Source organism: Copadichromis virginalis, linkage group LG9 (assembly GCF_057382275.1).
Source record: "Copadichromis virginalis isolate Kocher_CV1m ecotype Utaka linkage group LG9, C_Virginalis_male_GT1.1, whole genome shotgun sequence".
NCBI lineage: Eukaryota > Metazoa > Chordata > Actinopteri > Cichliformes > Cichlidae > Copadichromis > Copadichromis virginalis.
The window spans coordinates 24658554-24681109 of record NC_140626.1 but is presented as its reverse complement, the minus strand read 5'-3'; the positions used below and the strand labels follow the sequence as shown (position 1 = coordinate 24681109).

Sequence of the window (22556 nt, the reverse complement as noted above, 5' to 3'; positions counted from 1 at the left end):
TCATCATCAGATATGACCTTATACATAACCAGGGATTACTATCATGCCACGCCACCCGATGAAGGACCTTCAAACTCCGAGTTATACAGTATAAAAGTAATTTTTGTAATGAAGGAGGGCTGAGACAAATAGGAAGTAATAACATAATAAAATCATGCTGTAAACTGTAATTCATTAAACACATACTTGTATATAAGTGCTTTCAAAATTATTTAATATATGAGTAGATATATTTATCAGCGTTTTATGATTGATTGTTTCAGAAATGTAAAGAGGATAAGAGATGCACGTGATGTCTTGAAGAGTCATAAACCTTCTTGCACAACTAGTCGCTCTATATAAAAGTTGGTCCCGTGTCCTCTGCAGTTACTCTTGATCTTCACACGGCTTACACAACATGGAGCAAAGCCAGGTAAGTCTTATTAATCTCATCATGTGGACGCTGTTTTAGTAGACCGGACTAAACATGTATGTCGTGTGGATAATGCACACAGGAATTAAAAAAATTAATTTAAAAATTACTATCTGGCCCTCTCTTAAGAAGAGTCAATTTTCTTGGTGTAGTTTTGTTTTTTATGGTGGCAAACTTTGATAAAAGTTGTAAAAAGAGCTTCTGATAAATGTCTAAAGATATATTAAGTGGCTTCTGTGTTAACTGTGTGAAAGTGATCGATTGCCACTTCTTCCTGTTCCTGCTTTTGTTTTATAAAATGTTTTTTCTTCCCATCTTAGAATAAGAGGACCGTGATGGGAAAACACAACCCAGGACGTATCGCTGCAGTACTCATGTCTTTAGCTGCCTTTGTAGTGAGCTTGGTGTTTAATGGGCTGGCTGTAGTTGGAGTTAGTAAGTTGAAACTTTGTTAGCCGTTTGTCAGTTGTGTTCAGCATCTTTGATATTCGTGTAGAGGATGGTAAATGGCCTGTATTTGTATAGCGCTTTACTAGTCCCTAAGGACCCCAAAGCACTTTACACATCCAGTCATCCACCCATTCACACACACATTCACACACTGGATGTGAAGGATGTGAAAACACACCGCGAACAGTCAACTTTCCCTAAAATCGAACCTTTTTCTCCACAAAGGTCCTTTTCACACCACCCAAGCCAATGTCTCAGCTTTGTTTGACACCCAGCTTACGCCTTCAGGATGGACATTTTTCATCTGGACCCTCATCTACATCTGGCTGATCTTCATGATCATCTACATTGTTGCGGGTCTTTTCAGAAAGTTGTGTCCACTTCTTTTTATTTTCTTCTTTAAAACTACAGTGTTATTTTTAAAGCACAGATATAAGATATAATCCAGGTCTCTTCAGTCTATTTTTAAAACCCACTGAAAAACTGTTCCCACAGATTTGTTGATCAACTTTTTATCTTCTAGGAATGGATATGGATATGTTTACTGCACTCCTGCAGTACTGCCTTATGGATTCTTTATTAGCTGGTGTCTCAACATGGGCGTCAATATTGGTTGGCTGCTGGTTTGGGACAGAGAGTAAGAGTCTTTGAGTGTCGTGTGTGAGTTAAGCCTGCAGTGATGCATGGCTGTGAAAGATGTAAATGAAAGCTGTTCAACAGATTCATTAAATGTGTTTTTCTGCTGTATCTATCCTTAAAAAAGACTGATGATTCCTGCACTGGTGTTTCTCATCCTCATCATCTGCACTAACTACTCCATGATATGCTTCATCTGCCATGGGATTCACGTTTATGGAGCTTGGCTCAACAAATACCACAAAGCAGACCTGTGGCTCCTCCGGGTGTTGGTAAGTGTGCATTATTAACTGTAAGCTAAGCTTTTAATCTTGCATGTAGATCAAGTTACATTAGCCTGTTGTGGTCAGACATTATTAATATAATGTTTGCTTGGACTCCATGAAAAAATCTGTTTGCAGGTCCAGAATGGTGTCATGATATACACGACTTGGACAACTGTTGCAACCCTCCTCAACCTGACCATTGTACTGGCTTATGAAACAGACATGTCCCAAGACGATGCTGCCACACTCTCATACTCTCTTTTGACTATTTTGTTGCTTGGATGGTGAGTGTGCTTCTTAAAAACCCCAAAAAACCCAAACGAGAGCATTGAGAGAGCTCAGTTCCCTCCAATTCCCTTTGAAGGGCAACGGCTACACTAAAACTCAGATGCTTTATGCATCAGTATGGAAAGCTAATGTAGTATATTAATCTTTTTGTAATATTTGTCAAATAATGTTTGTTTAAAACAATAATGTTTGAAAGAGTTCAAATAAAGACCGCGCTTATTTCCCCCAATGATTAGTATATTTAAAATTTGGAGATGATCCAATGAAAGCTAAAACTTATGGCCTTTGACCTTGTATGATCTTTATCCATATGACTGGAGTAGAATTGGTTGAACTCTTAGGCTTCTAACATATTAATATATGTTAGAATCTAACATATTAAAATTGAGATGCTAAAGCGACGCGTTTTGTGTTTCATAGGTTTGTTTTAGAGAATCTTGTCCTCGACAAGCATGTGCGGTACGTCTGCATTACCTACCCCGTTGTGATCTGGGCGCTGTCTGGAAACCTTGACAAAAACTATGATGCTGAATCACCCAGTCGCAATGGCGTCTTCATTGGTAAGACTTCACATAAATCCCTGCATCCACACTAAACTTTTTAGATAAATACACCCACAAAATGAGCTCTGTGTCACCGTGTGTCACGTGCAAAAGCTGTACTGATTTGATTTTCTTCTCTCAGCTGTGCTGCTGGCTGCAGCCTGTGTGCTGTTTGTGATTCGGGTTAGTTTGGTGGTCTGGAGACACATCAAACAGCCACTCTATGAAGGTGTCGATCCTGAAGCCATGGAACCGATGGAGATCGCTAAGAAGCAGAAAAAGATATTTCGCTGAGCAGCATAAGACTATTATGTATAACAAATGACTGAATATATATTTATGTTTGTTTTGTATTAGTGCAAACTTACACTCCAAAGCCAAATGTAGTTTTCTTAATATTGACATATTTATTGTGAAATAGACCATACATGATCACAGCTGTTTGTTCAGTGTTAACACCATATAAATGTTGCTACTCCAAAATCAAGGTTTTATAAAATATTATTTCTGATTTAAGATATGAGCTAAAAATTCGTTTATTTTATTTTAAGCATCCTTTTTTTTTACATTTAAAAAATACAAGGCTTGTAACGTTAGAGAACATACTTTTACTATATCACTATATCATTTACATTTCTATCAGTGTAAAGAAATGTAAATACACACAAAATCCCTGAGATATGTTAATAAAAGAAAAGAAGGAAAATATCAGCTGTAGATCTCAGTTTTTCTACATGATAAATAAATGTTCCTGAAAGCAAATGAAAAAAATCTGTCAGCATGACTCTTTTGGGCTTAAATTGTAAAAATAAATGTGTAAAATTTGCAAAAAGGTTCTGGCTGCAGATTGCCCAGACTGCCCTGCAATTATAAAACATAAAAAAGTTTTTGTTACTTAACAAAAACTGTGGACCCATTGTAAAAAAACAAACTTCTATAGCAGAAAGTGAAAAAACTGTTATCTTTATGCCGTGTAATTGTTTATCTATTATTTAAATACCTTAGTGTATGGCCATGGGAGAGGCCTTTATCAGTAGGAAATGCTGTAAAATTTATGAAAATACAGTTAAAAGTCCAGACTTTACACCCTCTTTTATCTTTTCCAAAGCCATTCAGTGGGCTGCATTTGAAATTTGGCCCACGGGCCTTATGTTTGACACCCCTGATTTAGAGCATATACTCTATACAGTGCATACTTTACAGCACTTAATTATTTTTAACTTCTTTATATCCCATGCAGATCATATATGGGTGTGTTATGTTACTGCTCTAGGGATGAGTTCTGTGCAGGCTGTGGTTTCATAGCAAATGACATACACCATAGAGCTTATATGCAACACATTAATATGCATGAAGGAGAAACATTTTCATATGTTTTAATCAGTTATATGTCATATTTAAAAAGTACAAATAAACTTTAAGTTTCATATATCAGTGTGCACTTGTTTTCAGTGAAATGTTACACATTTGAACATGACGATCATTTCCATTTTCTCAAGATAGCGTCCAAATTTTTGCCGTTACTTAACATTTATCTGTATATATGAAAACGAAGATATTTACCCAGTTTACCAAAAGAAAAGACGTTTGTAGGAGTAAACGGCAACAGCTGGTAATTGTAACAACCATTTAACTCTTTCATGCATGAATTATGACAACCTCAGTATTTTTATTCATCTTTAGGCATGAAAAAAAGATTTTTTTTAACTTCTAAGCAGTTAGAGAAATTTCAATTTTAATTAAATAAGAAATGGTTTGTGCACTTACACTGCCTGAAAAGTGGGTGGCAGGGTATGGAGTGGCACATGAGTGTCCAACGTAGTAGTTTATGTGCAAGTACACCATCAACACTGACACAAATACGAGAAAACAGCCTTTGAATAGCTGTCCACTGTAGTAACCACTATGCTTGAAAGGGTTAAAGGCCTCATTCAAAGCTGTGTAGCTTGTTAATTAACAAATCACAAAATAATACAACGTATTTCACCAGATAAATACATTGAGGAAACAGCTAATATAAACAGCAGCTAACAGCCATATTTTTTTGCCATTAATGCACAGCTTTTGGCTGTTTGACTGCGGCTGATCCATTAAGCCTAGAAATTAAGTCAGTTAAGTCATGTTCATGGTTCTGTTGTGAAATAGTGAAACAGCTACACCCTTTTGCACAACCTCTACAATGACCTACAATGACCAACCTAACAAATAACAAAGTTTTAAATTTTAGACTACTATGTCAATATGTGTATTTCACCTCTGTAATATGCTATTTATAATTAAGTAAATATAAGTATTTGTATATATTAAGATAAGATAGCTCTTTATTGTCATTGCACAGTCATACTTACCATATGAAATTGGAAAGCTATTTATTAGAGCTATTTCCTATATTTTGTAAACTTAGTAATAAATTGTAATATTGTAATAGTATTTAGCTCAGTCTTTTACTGTTATTTTCTTGGAGCAACTGTAACCACATAATTTCCTTAGGAAAGTACTGTATTCTGATTTTGATTTTGTTATCCAGTATATGGTGCAGGATGCTGGTTCCGACTTTAAACTGTAGAGGGCAGTAGGCAAAGCGCCAACTTTAATCTGCCGGAAACTAATATGTAGAAGAAGAAAAGAGTGAACACTGATTCCCTGTGCGTTGTTCTTCAGGCTGCAAGTCCGCTGCCAGCCAAAACTTTGTTAAAAATCAGTAGGCCCTACCAATTAGACAGTTATTTTCAAGTCATTACTTAATTAACACACTCACAGCGATGTTATAGAAGACATGGACTGTGAATTACAGCGTGCCAATTTCGCGACACTCCCGCCTTTGAGTCAGTACTCGGGGCATAATGTCGCTTTAGTTTTCTAGAGTGCGCGGGTGAAGTACAAACTGTAAACAGCGCCATTGTTGTGCTAACGGAGGATATTGGCTAGAAGAAAACGTTATATTTGGTCTTTGTATGGCTAAATAGTTATTTTTTACATGATTTTTTAAGGTGTTCACGTGAGGGCTAACAAACTAGAGAGTAAACGAACACGAAATGATTATTACCTGTTAACTCGGGTCTCGCGGTCGGAAACAGTCGGCTAACCATACTGTTGAAAGAACGACAGCCAGCTAACACAAATGGAGATGGAGTACCCAGTCCTAGTAAGTTCTATTCGTGCTTTTGCACAAACTTATTACAAACATTACCCTAGCCCAGGACATTTTCCCGGTGACAAGTTTTTAAACTTCCGAGTCTGGCTGCAGACTACCGTCTTTATTTACACACACCGATCGCCTTTTGTATCCATTTGAACATGACTTGTCATTTAACTCGTCCTCTAAACTTAATATTAGGACTGCATTCTTTAATCTCTGCAGCACCTGTGTGCATGCAAGGTGGAGTGGATGGAGACAAATGTTAGGGGTGATTTGTGACAGAAGGATAGCAACAACAGTGAAAAAATGTTGATGGTAGTAATACCTGCTATGATGCATGGCTTGGAGAAGGTGGCACTAAAAACAAAACAAAACAAAAAAAAACAGGAGGCAGGCCTAGATGCTAAGATTTTCACTGGAGAGACCAAAATGCACAGGATTAGAAATGAGTACATGTGAGGGACAGCTCAGGTTAAGTGTTTTGGAAACTGAGTTAGAGAGGCAAGGCTGGGATGGTTTGGAAATGTGCAGAACCTCAAAAATGGGTTAACTGAAAAGATCAATCCTTTCTCATTTAAACCAGGGTCAAACAAATGTGGGATTGCCAGTTACCAAGCATTTGCTCTGTTTGTTTAAGTTCTCTTTAATATTGTAGGATTTATTTTTACCATCTGGACAGAGACTCTTATGAGATACTTGTTGTTATTGTAATTGGGAAGTCACAGTATATATAAACAAAACTGAAGTGAACTTGACTACATCCATGAATGTTATGATTCTTGTAAAGTTTTAGAGAGTTGATCATTTAGCCTTACATCTGTTGTCTCTTTAGACCCTTTGTATCTATTAGAACAGGGGCTGTGTTTGCTAAGTCAACATAGTTATTCATTTAATCCTGGAGTGGTTTCTAAGCTGGTTTCTCTTCACAGAAGAGACCCAAGAGGAAGCTCTGTTACATTACTGACAATGAAAGGTAAGTTTAAACACGTTTCTAAAATGTAGCTGTTTTATTTTAGTTAAACGTTTGTGTGTGTGTGTGTGTGTGTGTGTGTGTTTTAATATCTATGAGCTTCATAAATTCATTTTCTGGATTTATTCATGCTATTGCAGATTTATTTGTATTTGATATCACAGAACCGAAATTACAAAAGTTTGGAATTACCCTTTAATTCTTACCTTTGTTTTTCAGCCCAGCTAAGCACTGGGAAGGTACGTTGACACTGCAAGATATTGATAAGATCTTTGATGACATGGGTGAGTGATATTCATCCGATTGGTGTAATTCTTTGTTATAAATTAGGTATTTCCATTTTATTAACCTCTTCTCGACTGTTGTTTTTTTTTTTTTTGTTGTTGTTGTTTTTTCCAGATTCAGCCTCACATGCAAATCTACAGCCCCCCTCTCCTCTGCTCCAGACTTCTGATTCAGAAATACACCAGAATAAGAGTGAGGACTCGGTCCCCCCAGAGCGACAGCTGATAAAAAAACCTCCAGGACACCAATTAGTAATGGTACAGTCAGTTGATACTTCTGCTTATATTGCATGCATGTCCTAAGCTCTAGTGTTAAACATCTGTTGCAGTCCAGCTATTAAAACAAACACACTTTCTAATGAATTCTTGTTTACTGGCTCAGCCGTGAGTCCTTTTTTGAACAAGACAATATTTTTGGTAATTTGTGTTCATTATTTTAATTCACAATTTTGAATTTCTTCAGGGAGATGATGGAGATGTCTTGCATCCTGCAAGTACTGAACTGGATATCGGTAAGACACTCAAATTTGTGTTCATAATGAAAATATATGCCTTGTGTGTGTGTTTTTTTTGTTGTTGTTTGTTTCTTTGTTTGTTTGTGTTTTTTTTTTTTTTTTAAATTAAGATAAGATAAGGTAAGATGACCTTTATTAGTCCCACAGGTGGGAAATAAATGAATTGTTTAGGACTGGGCTTTTTCTTGTTGCAGATTTGGACATCCCCTTTAAAGGACATCACCCAGTAAAGACTTCCAGTCCAGCAGAACAAAGTTTGGCTGCTGAAGAAGAAAAGCAGGACGATGAAAAAGCACAAGTTGTGTCCCCAATTCTTTTTATGTGTGAATATGAAGGAATAGAAGAGGTGAAGAAAGACTCTCTACCCACCCAGAATCCCCAGTGTAATGGACAAGTCACAGAGGAGTACGGAAATTCATACTTAGTTCCTAGCAGGAAATGTTGCCTCTACAATTTTTCATGTTTTTATTTTTTTATTTTCCACAAATCTTTCACTAATCCTGTTCTCTAGGAACGGCGAGTCTGGATTGGAGTCTCCCCCAAGCAAGATTGATTTAACAAAGATATCTGGCCACAAGAAGGAGATTGAATTACAAGGGTAAGGTTGCTTTTCATTTAAATACCTCGTTGGGTGTTTTTTCAGGAGGAAGAGACTTTGATGCTATAAATGTGACCATATGAGACCATTAATTGTACAAGATATTTTAGTTTTTTGCCATCTGCCATTTGCCCTTTTCTACTTAAAAAAAATTCCCCAATTAAACGAACATACACAGCAATACTGCACAACAGTAATCAAAGATGAACAATATTTATAGGCTACGGGATTATATAGCACATCAAACATACTGTATTGGTGATACGCTTCATTTTGATCAGTGGAGGCAGGAACAACGATTCAAAAAGATAGGGAAGTGTTTCTGGTCGCTCTTGAAAACGTTTTGATTATTTCAGTCACATTTTATGTCTTCTTTGTTTACAGGAGTCAAGAAAGCACACAGCCAGCTGTTCAAACAGTGAGCCGGAAGCCTGAAGTCGCAGCTCCTGTGGCATCCACACGAGCGGGAAAAGATATGACAGCTTTTCTGCAGAAACTGAAACATGCAGCACAGTCAAAACCTTTCAGGTGAGTTGAGATCAGAGGACACCTTTATAACTTGTCTACGTAAACATGTCTGCATGACATACAGTGCTGGGAACGTTGCTTTTAAAATGTATTCCACTACAGATTACATGCCCCAAAATGTATTTTGTAACGTTTTCCGTTATGTCTCTCAATGACAGTAACGTATTCTGAATACTTTGGAATACTTAATATATTATCATGCTTTTTGCAACTACATGAATGTACTATTGCTGTGGGATTTGTTTATTTTACTGAAGGTTATTCATCATACTAATACCAACTAGATTTTTAAATCTTAATATAAATAAGTAACAGTAGGTGGACATTAGGTAAGGCTGCACTTTTTGCAGTGATCTCGTATTAAAACTGTTTCACGCGTATAGAAAACAGGTCTGCGGCTCCAAACCATAGTAAAGGGACCTCTGGTTAATACGTCGGGTTCTGTGTCGGGCTCGTAACTGAAAACTAGCTTTACTTTGTTGTCTGGGTCAACTTTGCTAGCGAGAGACAGAGAGAGGCATTGAAAGCCTGCTCCAACGGAACTTATTGTTTCAGAGGAAAACACGAACACGGTGTACAGTCGAGTCTTAATAGCTTACTCACAGCTGGGCTCGTCAGGCACTCTTTTTGGCTGCAGTGGTTATTATTATATTTACATGCTTCCAGCTCCCGTTTCTGCTCGGTGACACAGAGCCTCTTAATGCGTGTTTTGTTTGGGTTTCCACTGGCGTGGAATTACCAAAAATAGAGAGGGCATAGCCTAACATATGAAACAGGAAAAGACTGCCATGTAATCCATTTATTTCAACAAAGTAACTGTATTCTGAATACCACCTTTTTAAACAGTAACTGTAACGGAATACAGTTACTCATATTTTGTATTTTAAATATGTAACATTGTTAAATGTATTCCATTACTCCCCAACACTGATCACATAATACCACGTGGCCTCAGTCACATTCTTTCCTAAAAAAATTAATTATATGTATTTATCTTTTTTTTTAAGTTCTGGGAAGAAACAAGTCAAAGTACCCACTCCTCCCCCTGAACCAGAGGATGATTTTATGATCCTAGAAGATGATACACCTCTGTGGTTTTCCATCCCAAGTAAAAGTGCTGCCAGTAAGAAACAAAGTCACAGCAGAATTCCCAGCACAGACAAAGACAGCTCAGATAAGAGGACAAAGGATAGATCACTGGAGATGCCAGAGCCACAGCAGGAAAAAGAAAAGTCAAAAAGTAAATTGGAAGATCAGCCTGTTGATCAGAAAATTAAGAAGAAAACGAAGAAAGAGAAGAACAGTGAGGAGACTGGGCCTAGAAATGAGGAAAATAAGCTTCCTGCTCCTCAAGATGCTCCTGCGGGTGACTTATTGGTTCAAGAAGAGCCAGTAAAAAAGAAGAAGCAGCTCAAGAAAACTTTGTCAAAGGAGAGTGATGAAGCAGAAGATCAGCCTGAAGACACAACGAGTCGCAAAACAGAAAAAGCGAAACCCTCTAAGAAAACAGAAAGGAAAGCAAGTAAGTCTGCTGAAACAAAGAAACAAAAGTCTTCAAAAGATGGTAAAGAAAATACCAAGACACAGAAGGCTGACTCGTTAAAGGCGAGCAGGAAAGAGCTGCAGGGAGAACCTACTGTTAAGGATGTTGATGAGCAGACCAGTGACAAGCACAGAGATACTGAAGACATAGTTTCTACTGTTGGTGAGTCCTTTGTACTTCCTAAAAACTCTTCTATAATTGGTTGTTGAATATTTGTGCTAGCTATTGTCATCTTATGTGATCTTAACCTTTGAAGTTTGATTAAAGTTTTGATCTTTATCATCAAAACATGTTAATTTTTGGAATTGCAACAATTTTTTCCTTCATTCACTTAAAATTACTTTGCTTACTTTATATATGTTTTTCCTTTGATCCCTTTAGACAAAGAAGCTATGAATTGTGAAACAGACGGACAGGTGAAACAAAACAACCAGTCAGTTGTTTCTAAAGGGACTTCATCTGAAGACTGTCAGGTTCTCGGGAAAAGGAAAAGGAAATCGACAGGAGAGTGGTGGTTGAGTTGCCCTCAGAGCACAGAGGAAGCGGACAACAGCCAGCAGGCCACGCAAAAGAAGTCCAAACAGAAACCTAAAGACTCCAGCGAAGCAGTTCCTTCACCTGCAAAAGCAAAGAAAGACAAAGCCTCAAAGAAAAGAAATCAGAAACGGCTTAAAGTGTTGCCCAGTCAGGAGACGAGTGAGTTTAAAAAAAGGAAAACAAAACAGAGCGAAAAAGGAAATAAACAAGGAGAAAAGTTAGACAAGATGAAAGCAATTGATAAAGATTTAGTAACGGCTGAGCCGGAGCTTGCCGACGAGCCGGAGCAGCAGGAGGTCCCGGATCAAGAATTGGACCAGGAGTCTAGCCCTTTGGTCTTTACTCAGAGGGACCACAGCCTTAACTCAGGTAAGGTCAAGGTAAAAGTGCCAGTACTACAGAGGAGTTTCTGTGACTGATGTTTTATATATTGTGCTATTGGACTCTTAGTACTGATGCATGTGTAGATAAAGAGAATTTGGCCTTTTGTGTTGGATCGACTTTTAACAGATGTCTTGACAGGTAGTTTAGCCTTCCAAAGTAAAATAGGTAAATCTTGTTGGCTATGAGTTAATACTGTGATAGTGTTAACAAGTCATTAAAATTTGGCTTAGATCCACCAAGCTCTTCAAGGTCAACTCAATGATTTATTTGTCTAGAATTGGCAAAATAAGGAGACACGATAAACTTGGGATCAGAAACTTTTCTTTTTATTGCTTAAAACTTAACACAAATGTAACTTACTAAACAGTGAAATGAATGCTACACATAAAGAAAAAAAAATTGTGTCCGGTATATTAAAATGAGGTTCACCAGGGCAAATGAAAAAAGGCTGTACTTTGCACTTGCTTTTATTGTACTCATAAAGCACAAACAAAATAAAAGTGCGATATATAAAACTGTTAACTTAAAAGTAAAACTAAAGTATTCTCTTAAATGTTTGCGCTCTCAGAGTGCTCCTTGTTTGCCTCCTAGTTGGTGTGAAATATTAAGTAGCAAAGAATGGAAAGGAAATGTGCTTTTTGTTACAGGAAATAAGATATTTCAGAAAGTATATCAGCACGATTCTACTGGAAAACTGTCAGCCACACCAAAAGCGCCCGTGTCGCAAAGTCGACCTAAGGAGCGGCTCACGGAAGCAGATTCAGCCAAACGGAGAAGGAGAGCCCCGGGCGATTGGTGGCTTGTCAACAACGTAGCTGAAGATTTAGAGAACGTGTCCTCAAAGCCTCAGCAGCTTCATCCCAAGAGGCCCGAACCTAAAAAAGAAAGGAAGAAACAGTCTAAACAGAGCAAATCTCCCAGACTCGGTGTTCCCAAAAATGGCAACACGGCAGTCTCATTAAAACCTCTAGGAGGAGCTCCAGTGCCTCCTTTGACAGCAAAGTCACCGATCACTCCTAAGACTGTCAAACGCTCTCTGGCAACATTTAGAGACATTTTTGCTTCAGTCATAGAGTCTTCGACTGTGGACAGACGTCAGACTAACAGATGTAATGTCAGATCACGTCCGTCTGAGGAAATCTGTGTAGCAGGCAGTAACACTCATGCAGCTGACAACAGCCCAGACAACCAGGAGACCACACGAGACAGCAGGTATCAGCTACATGACATGCAAGGAAAAGCCTGAATTACTCTTAACCTCTGTCTTTATTATATTTTCAGTATATTTCTGACTGTCGTTCATCTTTTATCGGCAGGTCACAAGTCCACAGGAGTGGACCGTCCTCCATGATTGAGCTGGAAGACTATGAAGACGCTGACAGCATAAGTGGGTTTTAAATTACATTAAAACATTTTCCAACAGTTTCATCTTTCAAAGAACATTTTACACAATTCTCTGAAAAGAAAGCTTCACTATAACATTTAATAAAGTGTAAAGAAAAGTATAAAGTGTCAAACACTGGCTGCTTCACTCGTAGTAAAAATGAGACGGGATGAGCTGAAGTCATTAAAATGCTTTTACTTTACATGAGAAAGAAATCTAATCAACAAGGATTTAATGTTATTGGCTTGTTTTGAAATCAAAACCCCTTTAAGTATTTTGCTAATTTAAAAAAAGGCAGTTTATTGTTTTTTATAAGTCTCAAGGCCCTGAAATTCTTTCCATTTTGGGTCAGACTTCAAGCTGGTGACATGCCCAGAACCATTAAGCTCTGTGATCATCTGATATTTCATTCATAATCTCTCCTAGCCTCTCAGTGTTTCTGATACTGCAGGCATCTGCAGACAGTCAGATAAACCACTATAAAGTGCAGTGTTTGTGGACGGTCCTTTTCTACAAATATTATAGTATCAGTAATTGAAGCGGGAACTTGGGGCACTGGCACGTTTTAAAACCTGGATGAATAAGTAAATAACTGAGAGCAGAATTGTTTTTCACAATGATTTTCAATGTCAGACCAACTAGGAAAAAAACTGTCAGTCCCACAAACTACCAAACAGATAAAGAGACTCAGAAATGGTTTTGAAAGGATTCAGAATCATTAGAGGAGGAATTTAAAAGTGCTGAAGCTTTTCCTTTGTTGTTAAATAGTAGTATAACCGGCTGAAGTCTAATCTAGTGTTTGTTGTGGATGAATCAGTGTGTGTCACTGTGAGTTCAGTCTTGAATTAATGAAATGAATCCGTCACATTTGACATTTTCGTCTGTCAGGCTGGCAATACGAGCATTCATACTGCAATATTTACAGCCCTAAAATGGTCGTCCTTGTTAACCTCAGTTGGCTTGAATATAAATGATAAATATCTGAAAGTGTGATCACTGTTTGGGTGCGTGCCCGAATGGTTTAAAAAAACCTTATTTTTTCATTATAAATATCTGCGTTTTATTTTTATTATGTTCCAGTTTTGCCGTCATCCAGGAGCACAGTTCTGCTCTCTGCTTCAGATCTTTGTGCCCCTCCCCTCAAGCCGCTGATCTTACAGCGGAAGGATATGGCCAACCTGGCTGAGTGGTTTAGGAGCCTCTGGTTGGCTACACCAGAAGGTAAGAAAATTCTAAGAAAGAAAAGAGAAAAAATAAGAAAAAATGATTTCCAAATGTTGTTTTTGCACTGACTTCACAGATACAGGTGTTTAAATGTCTGTTGTCTTTTACACTGTTAAATAAAATAAACTGTTTGGTCATAAATGTGGTTTGTGCTGTTTGTAAAGCAGATTGGCTACAGTGTCTGCAGTCCATTCAGGTTGCACAGGTAGTCCAACTCCTCCAGGACAGCGTATCACAAGACGGTTTGCTAGGTTTCCCAGCACAGTCTCAAGACTGTGGAGAAGATGCCGTGACAGGGGTCATTAACCGAGGACTCCTGAACAAGCACGTAGAAGGGGATCAACAGAGCAGGAGCAGCATCTGCTCCTTTGTTTTAGGAAGAACATGAGGAGCGCTGCCAGAGGTCTACAAAATGGCCTTGAGTGGGCGATTCATGTGCATGTTTCTGACCAAGCTGTCAGCAGCAGACTGCATGAGCATGCCATGAGGGCCTAACTTCCTTTAGTGGGACTCCTGCTCACAGCTCAACACTGCGCAGCTCAATTGGCATTCGCCAGAGGACGCCAGAACAGGCAGAACCGCCACTGGCCTCTCTTTTCACAGATGAGCACATGAGCACAGGGCCACACTGAGTACATGTGACAGATGTGAAAGAGTCTCAAGACAACCGTTTGTAGCAAATGTTATGCTGCCTTCAAAATCACCCTGCATGACTGGTTTGACCGTGGGTCAGCGATGGTATGGGGAGATATATCACTGGCAAATGCCAGTTGAGCTGCACGGTGCAGAGCTATGAGCAAAGGTCCCACTAAAGGACCCTCAGCTATGCTCATGGAGTCTTTTTCTGACAGTTTGGTCATTTTGTGGGGACATTTGCAGCCATCCGTCTCCCTGCACAAAGGAGTCAATATCCGTTCTGCTGCAGGGCTGATGACCTTCTATGGCCCTATTCGGCTCTTCTCCTGTAACGGCCCATCTGTTATCTCGTCCACGCTCTTTAGACTCTGCTGGGAGACACGACAAGCCTTCTTGTAACGACACATATGAATGTGCCATCCTGGAGGAGCTGAACTACAGTACTTTTGCAAACAGAATGGGCTAGAGCAGGGGTGGGCAATCTCAGTCCACGAGGGCCGGTGTCCCTGCAGGTTTTAGATCTCACCTTGGGTCAACACACCTGAATCACATGATTAGTTCGTTACCAGGCCTCTGGAGAACTTCAGGACATGTTGAGGAGCTAATTTAGCCATTTAAATCAGCTGTATTGGTTCGAGAACACATCTAAAACCTGCAGGGACACCAGCCCTCGTGGACTGAGATTGCCCACCCCTGGGCTAGAGGCATCATCTCATGTTACCAGCAGGAACAAAAACACAAGCAAAAAGCCAAACTGAGAACAATCAGTCAGCAGGGATAAGGAGAAAGCGGTGGTCCATGGCAAACACCTGTTAAAACCATGTTGTGGCCGCTCCAGTGCACCTGTTGTCACTTTCACTTGCACCAAAACAGCTGAAAAGGATTCACAGTAGTTTATCCTTCCTAACTGGACAGATCGATCATCACGTCTTTTATTAATTTTCTCTTTATTGTCAGTTAGGATCAAAATAAAATACTTAAAATGCCTGCATCAAAAAACTCAAAGCATTTATGTGTCTAATTTGGTTTGCTTTCTTTTTAATGTAGACAAGACATTTTAAATAAATAAAGTTATGTCATCTAATGATCCTTATGTCTTCTTTGTATTACTGTAGGCGATCCTGGTGTCACTCCAGACCAGTTTGACTGGTACTTCTATCAAGACAGAGCTATGGGCCTCCAAGAGGACGTGAGCACCAACTCCTTCTGTAGTGGAAAGCTGCTGCTGGGATCCCTCATGAAGAAGCCTCTCTGGGTGGACCACAGTGCTACAACAGTGAGTACTACTTTATTCTGTTTCTTGCATATAATTATGCAGTAACTAGGCCTCTTATACAACAGTCCTAAAGTATTTCCATTATTTATTTCTGTCTTTTTAAAGGTTTTTAACTTACTAACCAGCTCAGTGGGTGTGACCATCGATGGCTGTGAGTCATGCTTCAGTCCTGGAAAATCTTTTGTGGTGGAGTCTGGTAAGAATATTTACATTTACTGTAAGATCTCATCATAAAAACGTTTGCAAATACATAATAGATCTTTAACATGGTTTAGTGATAAAGGCACATATTTTTGATGCTTTTTTTGTTTCTTACAGTTACTGTTCTCTTCTTACAGGACATGCATACGCCATCAAGAATCTGACTGCGCAGCCTGCGGTTCTGTACTTCACCAGAATGTTAGTTGAAACTGTAAACTGATGCATTGTGAAAATGTAAATAGAAAATTGGCTGTAATTTTTTTTTCCTAAGACTTACTTCAGTTTATGATTCTAGGAAATAAAACTGAAAGAAAATGTTGGTAAAAATGTAAAATATTTGAATAAAGTTTGCTTTTAAATACCGTATTTGCCATTTCCAAAGCCTGCGTTAAACTGCGTCTTTATCAGAGCGTGACTATCGAGAAATTCGGATATAATTTTAGTTCAAGATGTTTGGAGGTGGTTTTGTTTCCCCCTCTGAAGAAAAAGGTGTGTTTGTTAGCTGTCTGGCATTCACAGTTCTCAAGATATGTTGTTCAAATTTTGTGTTACGGTAGATGCCAATAACAGTTTGACCTGATTTCATTTTTGTGAAAATTGGGTCAAGGTCACAATAAATGTGAAAATCAGTAAAACTTTATATGATTCTCTTCAAACTTCTAAACAATATACCAGGCCTTGGAGGACGAGAGTACAAAGGCTGGCTAAGCATTTAACCTTGACCTTCATTTCTGGAGCCATATCTGGCTGTAATCTAAGTAGAAGAGGCCATTTATTTTTAATAATGTTGAAATTATGTTTTAGTTTCAGTCTCCAGCACTTGGATATATGCAGTGAAAGGTGGAGGTAGACATGTAAGCATCATTAAAACCTTTCTTGCCACATTCTCAGATTTTCACTGAAACACAGCATTCAGTGAAATCCTGACTTGTGAATGCACTCAGAGTTACGGGTCCACAGGTGTGCACAGACGGTTTGTCATTAGAGAAACTGCCCTTCAGAAGTCATGTCATGTTAGAGGCATTGCCAGAAATGTTTGCCTCTTCCTCTGTTCTGAGTTTCTTTTCACGTCAAGTTTGAAAGAATTGTGATCTTTCAAAAAGATAAAGAGATGAGAAATACCACACGTAAACACATTATACGTGCTACCAGTGATCTTTCACATCCTTAAAGACTACCTTTGAATATTACTATATTTAAAAGATACAGTATTGTATCTTTTTGCAGAAAAAATTAAAATTACTTAGCACTGTGTGTGACTCATCTGACATGCGACACGAGCTTGGACTCCACTGGAAGCGTTTCTCTTCTCCCCACACTACTCCCCTCACCTGAACGCACCTTTCTGTCTTTCCTTTGGCAAGAATCCACAGAATAATGGATTATAGAAGTTTTGGTACACTCAAGGCTTTTGCTGTGAAATGCAATATAAAGGATGTGTAAGAAATAAAAAAGATTTAAACCAGCTGAAATTTCTGACCAAGTAACGATCACGTAACGCACGGAAGAAATAAAAAGCACATCACTGAGAGCAGTGCAGTAAAGTCATACCAAAAGTAACTGATGATAAACGGGCGTTTGTCATATGTTTGTTTTAAAGCAAAGCTCACACATCTGCTGGCAGGCACTAAGTCACACCCACAGCTCTGCTCTGTCATTAAATATTTACCGAACTACCTCAGGAGCCAAAATCATGTTTCCGTAAGTGAATATGGTATTTTCTCCCCCACTATACTGTTGAATAGTTTATGAGACAATGATACCAACATGTTTCTTAAACAAGAACTTTGGGGTTAAGCCTTGAAGCTTCTCCTTCATAATGTATCACACACAAGTGGCTTTGGAAATCTTTCGCTGTGCAGCGAAGCGACTTCCATTAAGACGTCTGTTTCTGCAGGCTACAAAACGTCCATCACTGGTGCAGGCATGCTGATAGTCGCTAATTAACTGATCACCACCCATGACTTGAATGTAAAATAAAGGAGAAATGAATCTTCTCCACGGTGAGGATCCAACCACCTGCCGGTTTGATAATTCATCACTTCTGAACGTCTGGTTTTTGCATAGTGCACCCACGGACTGACTCTCCTCGGGGCAGGAACTCTCACTCAGGATGTGTGTGGACCTCCAGAGTATTCACGGGAATAGCCTCCCAAGGTCTTTAATTATAAACTACTGTAATATGCCGCCTGTAACGCAACATCTGTGCAAGGAAGTGAGCGAAATACATCGAGCCTGATCTGGTGTTGTGAAGGAAAAGCAGGGCGCAGAGAATAACGTCAAAGTGAATTTTTGCTCACTAACCGTCTCCTCGTGTTTCTCACGTTTTAAAAAAGAGAATGCAGGTGAGGTTGGTGGAAATGCAAAGGATGCAAGGATCAGAGATAGTAAAGGTGGATGCCTTTAAATGGCTGGGTTCAACCATCCAAAGCAACGGACAGTTCATGAGAGAGGTGAAGAGGAGAGTGCGGGCAGGGTGGAGTGGGTGGAGACGACTGTCAGGGGCGATTTGTGACAGAAGGATAGCGGCAAGAGTGAAAAGGGAGGTTTACAAGATGATGGCAAGACCAGCTATGATGTATGGTTTGGAGACACTGGCACTGACAAAAAGACACGAGGCTGAATTGGAATCGAAGATGTTAAGATTTTTGATGCAAGTGACCAAAATTGTAGAATTAGAAATGAGAGAGGCAAGGCTGAGGTGGTTTGGATATGTGCAGAGGAGGGATAGTGGATATATTGGACAAAGGATGTTGAAGCTAAAGCTGCCCAGCAGCAGGAAAAGACCACAGCGGAGGTTTATGGATGCTGCAGGGAGAGCTGTTGTTACAGTTGACAGGGATAGGGTGAGATGGAGGCAGATCACCCGAAAGAGAAGCGGAAGACAATGTGAGAGGATGCAGTGTTTGATTTGAACTTTTAATCCTAATTTGAGCCTAAACGCTCAAATCACATGGATCCCTTAGGAACTTGTGGCTTGAGCTCTAACATAGACACTCAGAAATGATTAGGCCTCGGTCTTGCCGATTTTTCAAACGCACAGATTCATGTGCTAAATTTCCTTTAGAAGTCTAACGATATTTCAGTCACCAAAATTAAGAACAAAGCTGCAAGCCAGTTTGAAAAACCCTCGGCTAATGAGTGACAGAGTGAAAGAAGTGTGCTGTCTTAGTTTGCGCTAAAGTGCAAATGTGGACTCCCATTCTCAGATAAGTTGGTTTAAGTGGTGAGACAGACACTGAATAATGTATCCAGAGTCTGCCTAACACAGAGCTTAACCTCAGCCTCTGCCAACGAAATGCACTCTCTTACTCACAGTTCTACTCCTTAATGCATCTGACATAAGTGTATCTAAAACCGCATAATGACTCATTTAACCGCCACAGATACGGCGCTTAGTTCGCCGGTCTAATACCTCGTGGGGATCAGCATGTATTTTATTAAAGTTTCACCTAAGATGTCAACATGAGAAAATGAAAAGAAGTATTTTATGTTTTGCACCCAGGGCTTGCAATGTAATCAGATGCAAATAAATATATATTTAAAAGCTGATTTCAATCAAACTCCATGTGATTCAGCTCAAAGTGCAAAGCAGAGGTGTGTGGCTTCAGGCGTGCTCGGGAGAGATGAATGACCTTTTGTGTTTATCTCTTTCTGCCGAGAAACGTTTGATGCAGGAAGTTGTTGCTCAGATGTTTGATTTCTTTCGCAAAAACAGGTCCTTTGTGAGTAAAGTGCTTATTAGCAGACAACTTCTGGAGAGCCAGTGTTTACATTTCTGAGATAGTTTAAGCAGAGTTTAAGCTACGATGAGTCGGGATAGCAATCACAGCTTTCTAATCTTGAATTAAAGCAACTGGGATAAACCATGGACAGCATTTATAATGAGAAACCTGGCTGCCAGTGAGTATATTTAACAGTCTGAGCCTACAGACATCACACAGGGCTTGCATTCACTGAGCCTGCCATGAATTCATTTATCCAAACAAAGCCTATTCAAGTTTTCAGTCATTAATCTTAGTCTCAGTTCTTGGACCCGACTTCAGGCACTGATCATTTTCCTTGCCTTTGTTCGAACTGGCTCCAAGTAACTGTTTGGGGCACTTGCTAATGGGCGCGTGAGTGTATGATAAACCAATTTGCAACAAAGCTGTTGTGTTGTTTCATGAATCACCCTTTATTAATCAGTGAGCGCTTTCATGTTCAGGCAAATAACAGGAAATCGTTTTTTTAATGCTCATTTGAAATTTTAACACAAAGACTCGTTGAGAGGGAAAATAAAGCCTTTTAATTAATCCTTAAACACATGTTTGTGTTCCTGATGTGTACCCTGAGTCGAACAGCTGAAAGAGCCAGTCTCCTACCCCTGTCTCCCATGTCACTGAACTCCAGTGTGTTGTTTTACATCCTGTTTACACCCCTGCTAACAGAGGATACTGACACTTTTGGCACAAACAGAATTTGAATATCTCTCATTGAAAAATTATCCACAGGAGTTGCACTGAGGAGTACGCCCCTGCAAACAGACGCAGTGTTTTAGTTATTAGAGAAGTAAATCATATGCACATCCATTATGCAGTGCGGGTGTACACAGAAGACATGCAGAGATGTCCAAACAGTTTAGTTTTATCACAGGATCGATATCCTGAAATAAAACCACTTCATTTTGACTTATTGATGTTCTCGGATTAAGAAATAGGGATTAGCAGACTTTCGTAAAACTCTAAACACTCACTGGCCACTTTTTACAGCTGTTCAGCTGTTTGTTCAGAAAATTATCCAATGAATCACCTGCTGAAGTTCAAACCGAGCATCAGAATGGGGAAGAAAGTTGATTTAAGTCGCTTTGAAATTGGCGTGGTTGTTGGTTCCAGGCGGGCTGGTTTGAGTATTTCAGAAACTGCTGATCTTCCCACACAACAATCTCTAGTGTTTACAAAGAACAGCCTGAAAACACGAAAATGTCCAGTGAGCACCAGGTCTCTGGATAAAAATGATCCTACAGGTCAGAGGAGAATAGTCAGACTGCTTTGAGCTGATAGCAAAGCAACATTAGCTCAAATGACCACTCATTACAACCAGTATATGCAGAAGAGCATCCCTGAATGCACCACAAATTGAATCCTGAAACAGATGAACTACAGCGGCAGAAGACCACACCAGGTGCCACTCCTGTCAGCTAAGTCAGGAAACTGAAGCTAGAGTTCACAGCCTCACCAACACTGGACAACGGAAGACTAGAAAATGTTGCCTCATTTGATCTGCCTCAATTTCTGCTGCAACATTCGCATGGTAGGGTCATTCGGCATAAACAACAAGCAAGGATTCATCCAGGCTGCTGGCGTTGCAGTGGTGTGATAGTTTCTTGTCACACTTCGGGTTCCTCTGTACCAACTGAGCATCATTTAATCACCATAGCTTACCTGAGTATTGTTGCTGACCACAGTGTTTCCATCTTCTGATGGCTTCTTCCAGCAGGATAACGCACCACGTCACAAAGCTCATGTAATCTCAGACTGTTTTATTTATCATGACTGTTTCCAACCTGGTACTAATAAAGTTGACCTAGCAAAGTGGCCGGTGAGTGTAAATTTTGATTAAAATTGTAATTTTAAAACGTTTGTCTTGCCCCTGCTACAGTCCTGTATGAGAGGGACAAATATAGTCGCTCAGGTTGGCGGACTTGGCTTTATAGACTGCGCACACTTTACTGGGCAAACAGACTGGAGTAAAAACTAACAGTGAAATAATTATCTTCAGCTGTGTAGGAGTCACTCTCAGCAGCAGCAGGAAGACATATTATTTGATTTCAATAACAACAACAACAAAGAAAAAGAAAAAGGGAGACTGGATTGAGTTTATTAATCCAAGCCTGTGTTAGGAAAAGAATACATTCTGAACACACACAAAAACCTTTTCAGTAAAACTCAAAGAGGTGGTTTGAACAGTCAGCCTTGTTCGTTTAGTCTAACTATGTTGTAAATAGTTTGCAGTGGAGCATTCATCAAAATGAACATTGATTAAGTAGATTTAATAAATCTGGTGATGCACTGCACCAGTGTTTTATTCAAGCTAATATAATATATAATAAAGCACTGATAAAGAATATTTTACGTGCCATGTGTTGTCAAAAGTCAGTAATCAAAAATTAGACGTAAATAAGAAAAGGTTTCCTCTGACGTCACTTCTTGTGACATTAACCTTTTCTACAAATATCATTATGATGCAATAATATGGAAGCAGTCTGAAAAATGTAAACACTTCACCCTGATGACCTGATTCACCTGCGGTTACAGAAAGAGGGGGCTCTCAGACCATGATGGACCAGCGTTTCTCTTTATAAAGAAGTACAGTAGAGAGATGTGTTCAGGGTTACTGTCTTGATGAGGGAGCCGAAGCAGCCTTTGAATCTAAAATTCCCAATTATCTTTTGTCAGCAGGTTTGGCTGCTTCAGCCAAGTATGTTCGCTTGTCAGCGTAATACATATATTGAGAGCTTCTTGTTTTTTCTTTTTTTTAAAGAAGAAATCAAGGGGCACAGTCATTATCTTCCCTGTGTTAAATGATAAAAGGTCATTTTAGTGGAAAATGGTTTTCCATCTGTGTGCTGTAATGACACACATACGCTTCAAGAATCCTCCCTGAACAGCTCGTTCAGGCCTCTCTAACCTTGGATTCAATCTGTTCCCGCTGAACTCTTCTACAGCTGCAGATGGATGCTGAGAGAAGCACCTTCAGCCAGG

General features: G+C 39.3%; 2 protein-coding genes across 5 annotated transcripts; both read left to right on the top strand.

Moving 5' to 3' along the window:
• The first annotated feature begins 747 nt into the window (after nt 1-747).
• On the top strand, nt 748-3074 carry LOC146701925 (uncharacterized). The gene is made up of 7 exons (XM_085469218.1): nt 748-847; nt 1088-1232; nt 1386-1499; nt 1626-1770; nt 1900-2048; nt 2473-2612; nt 2737-3074. Exons 1-7 carry the CDS (start codon nt 748-750, stop codon nt 2886-2888), a joined length of 945 nt encoding a protein of 314 aa, XP_085325344.1. The 3' UTR covers nt 2889-3074.
• Nucleotides 3075-5228: 2154 nt separating this feature from the next.
• Nucleotides 5229-16179, top strand: LOC146701924 (uncharacterized). 4 transcript variants are annotated; one of them, XM_085468347.1, is made up of 16 exons: nt 5229-5739; nt 6666-6706; nt 6923-6987; nt 7103-7245; nt 7451-7499; nt 7697-7907; nt 8014-8100; nt 8485-8628; nt 9636-10333; nt 10553-11077; nt 11740-12304; nt 12409-12479; nt 13557-13697; nt 15452-15612; nt 15718-15808; nt 15951-16179. In XM_085468347.1, the coding sequence occupies exons 1-16, from the start codon at nt 5716-5718 to the stop codon at nt 16031-16033; spliced, it is 3099 nt and encodes a 1032-aa protein (XP_085324473.1). In that variant the 5' UTR covers nt 5229-5715; the 3' UTR covers nt 16034-16179. The 4 variants fall into 4 exon arrangements, with proteins under 4 accessions (XP_085324473.1, XP_085324474.1, XP_085324472.1 ...); XM_085468348.1 differs by having other exon boundaries at nt 6663-6706; nt 6923-6942; XM_085468346.1 differs by having other exon boundaries at nt 6663-6706.
• Nucleotides 16180-22556: the final 6377 nt, after the last annotated feature.

Bases quoted from the DNA above. Each gene is read 5' to 3' on its own strand.
- LOC146701925 (XM_085469218.1), top strand. From the start codon at position 748: ATGGGAAAACACAACCCAGGACGTATCGCTGCAGTACTCATGTCTTTA. The intron at 1,233-1,385 runs GTTGTGTCCACT...TTTATCTTCTAG, and splicing joins GTTGCGGGTCTTTTCAGAAA to GAATGGATATGGATATGTTT. The intron at 2,049-2,472 runs GTGAGTGTGCTT...TGTGTTTCATAG, and splicing joins ACTATTTTGTTGCTTGGATG to GTTTGTTTTAGAGAATCTTG.
- LOC146701924 (XM_085468346.1), top strand. From the start codon at position 5,716: ATGGAGATGGAGTACCCAGTCCTA. The intron at 6,988-7,102 runs GTGAGTGATATT...TGTTTTTTCCAG, and splicing joins TAAGATCTTTGATGACATGG to ATTCAGCCTCACATGCAAAT. The intron at 12,305-12,408 runs GTATCAGCTACA...TTTTATCGGCAG, and splicing joins GAGACCACACGAGACAGCAG to GTCACAAGTCCACAGGAGTG.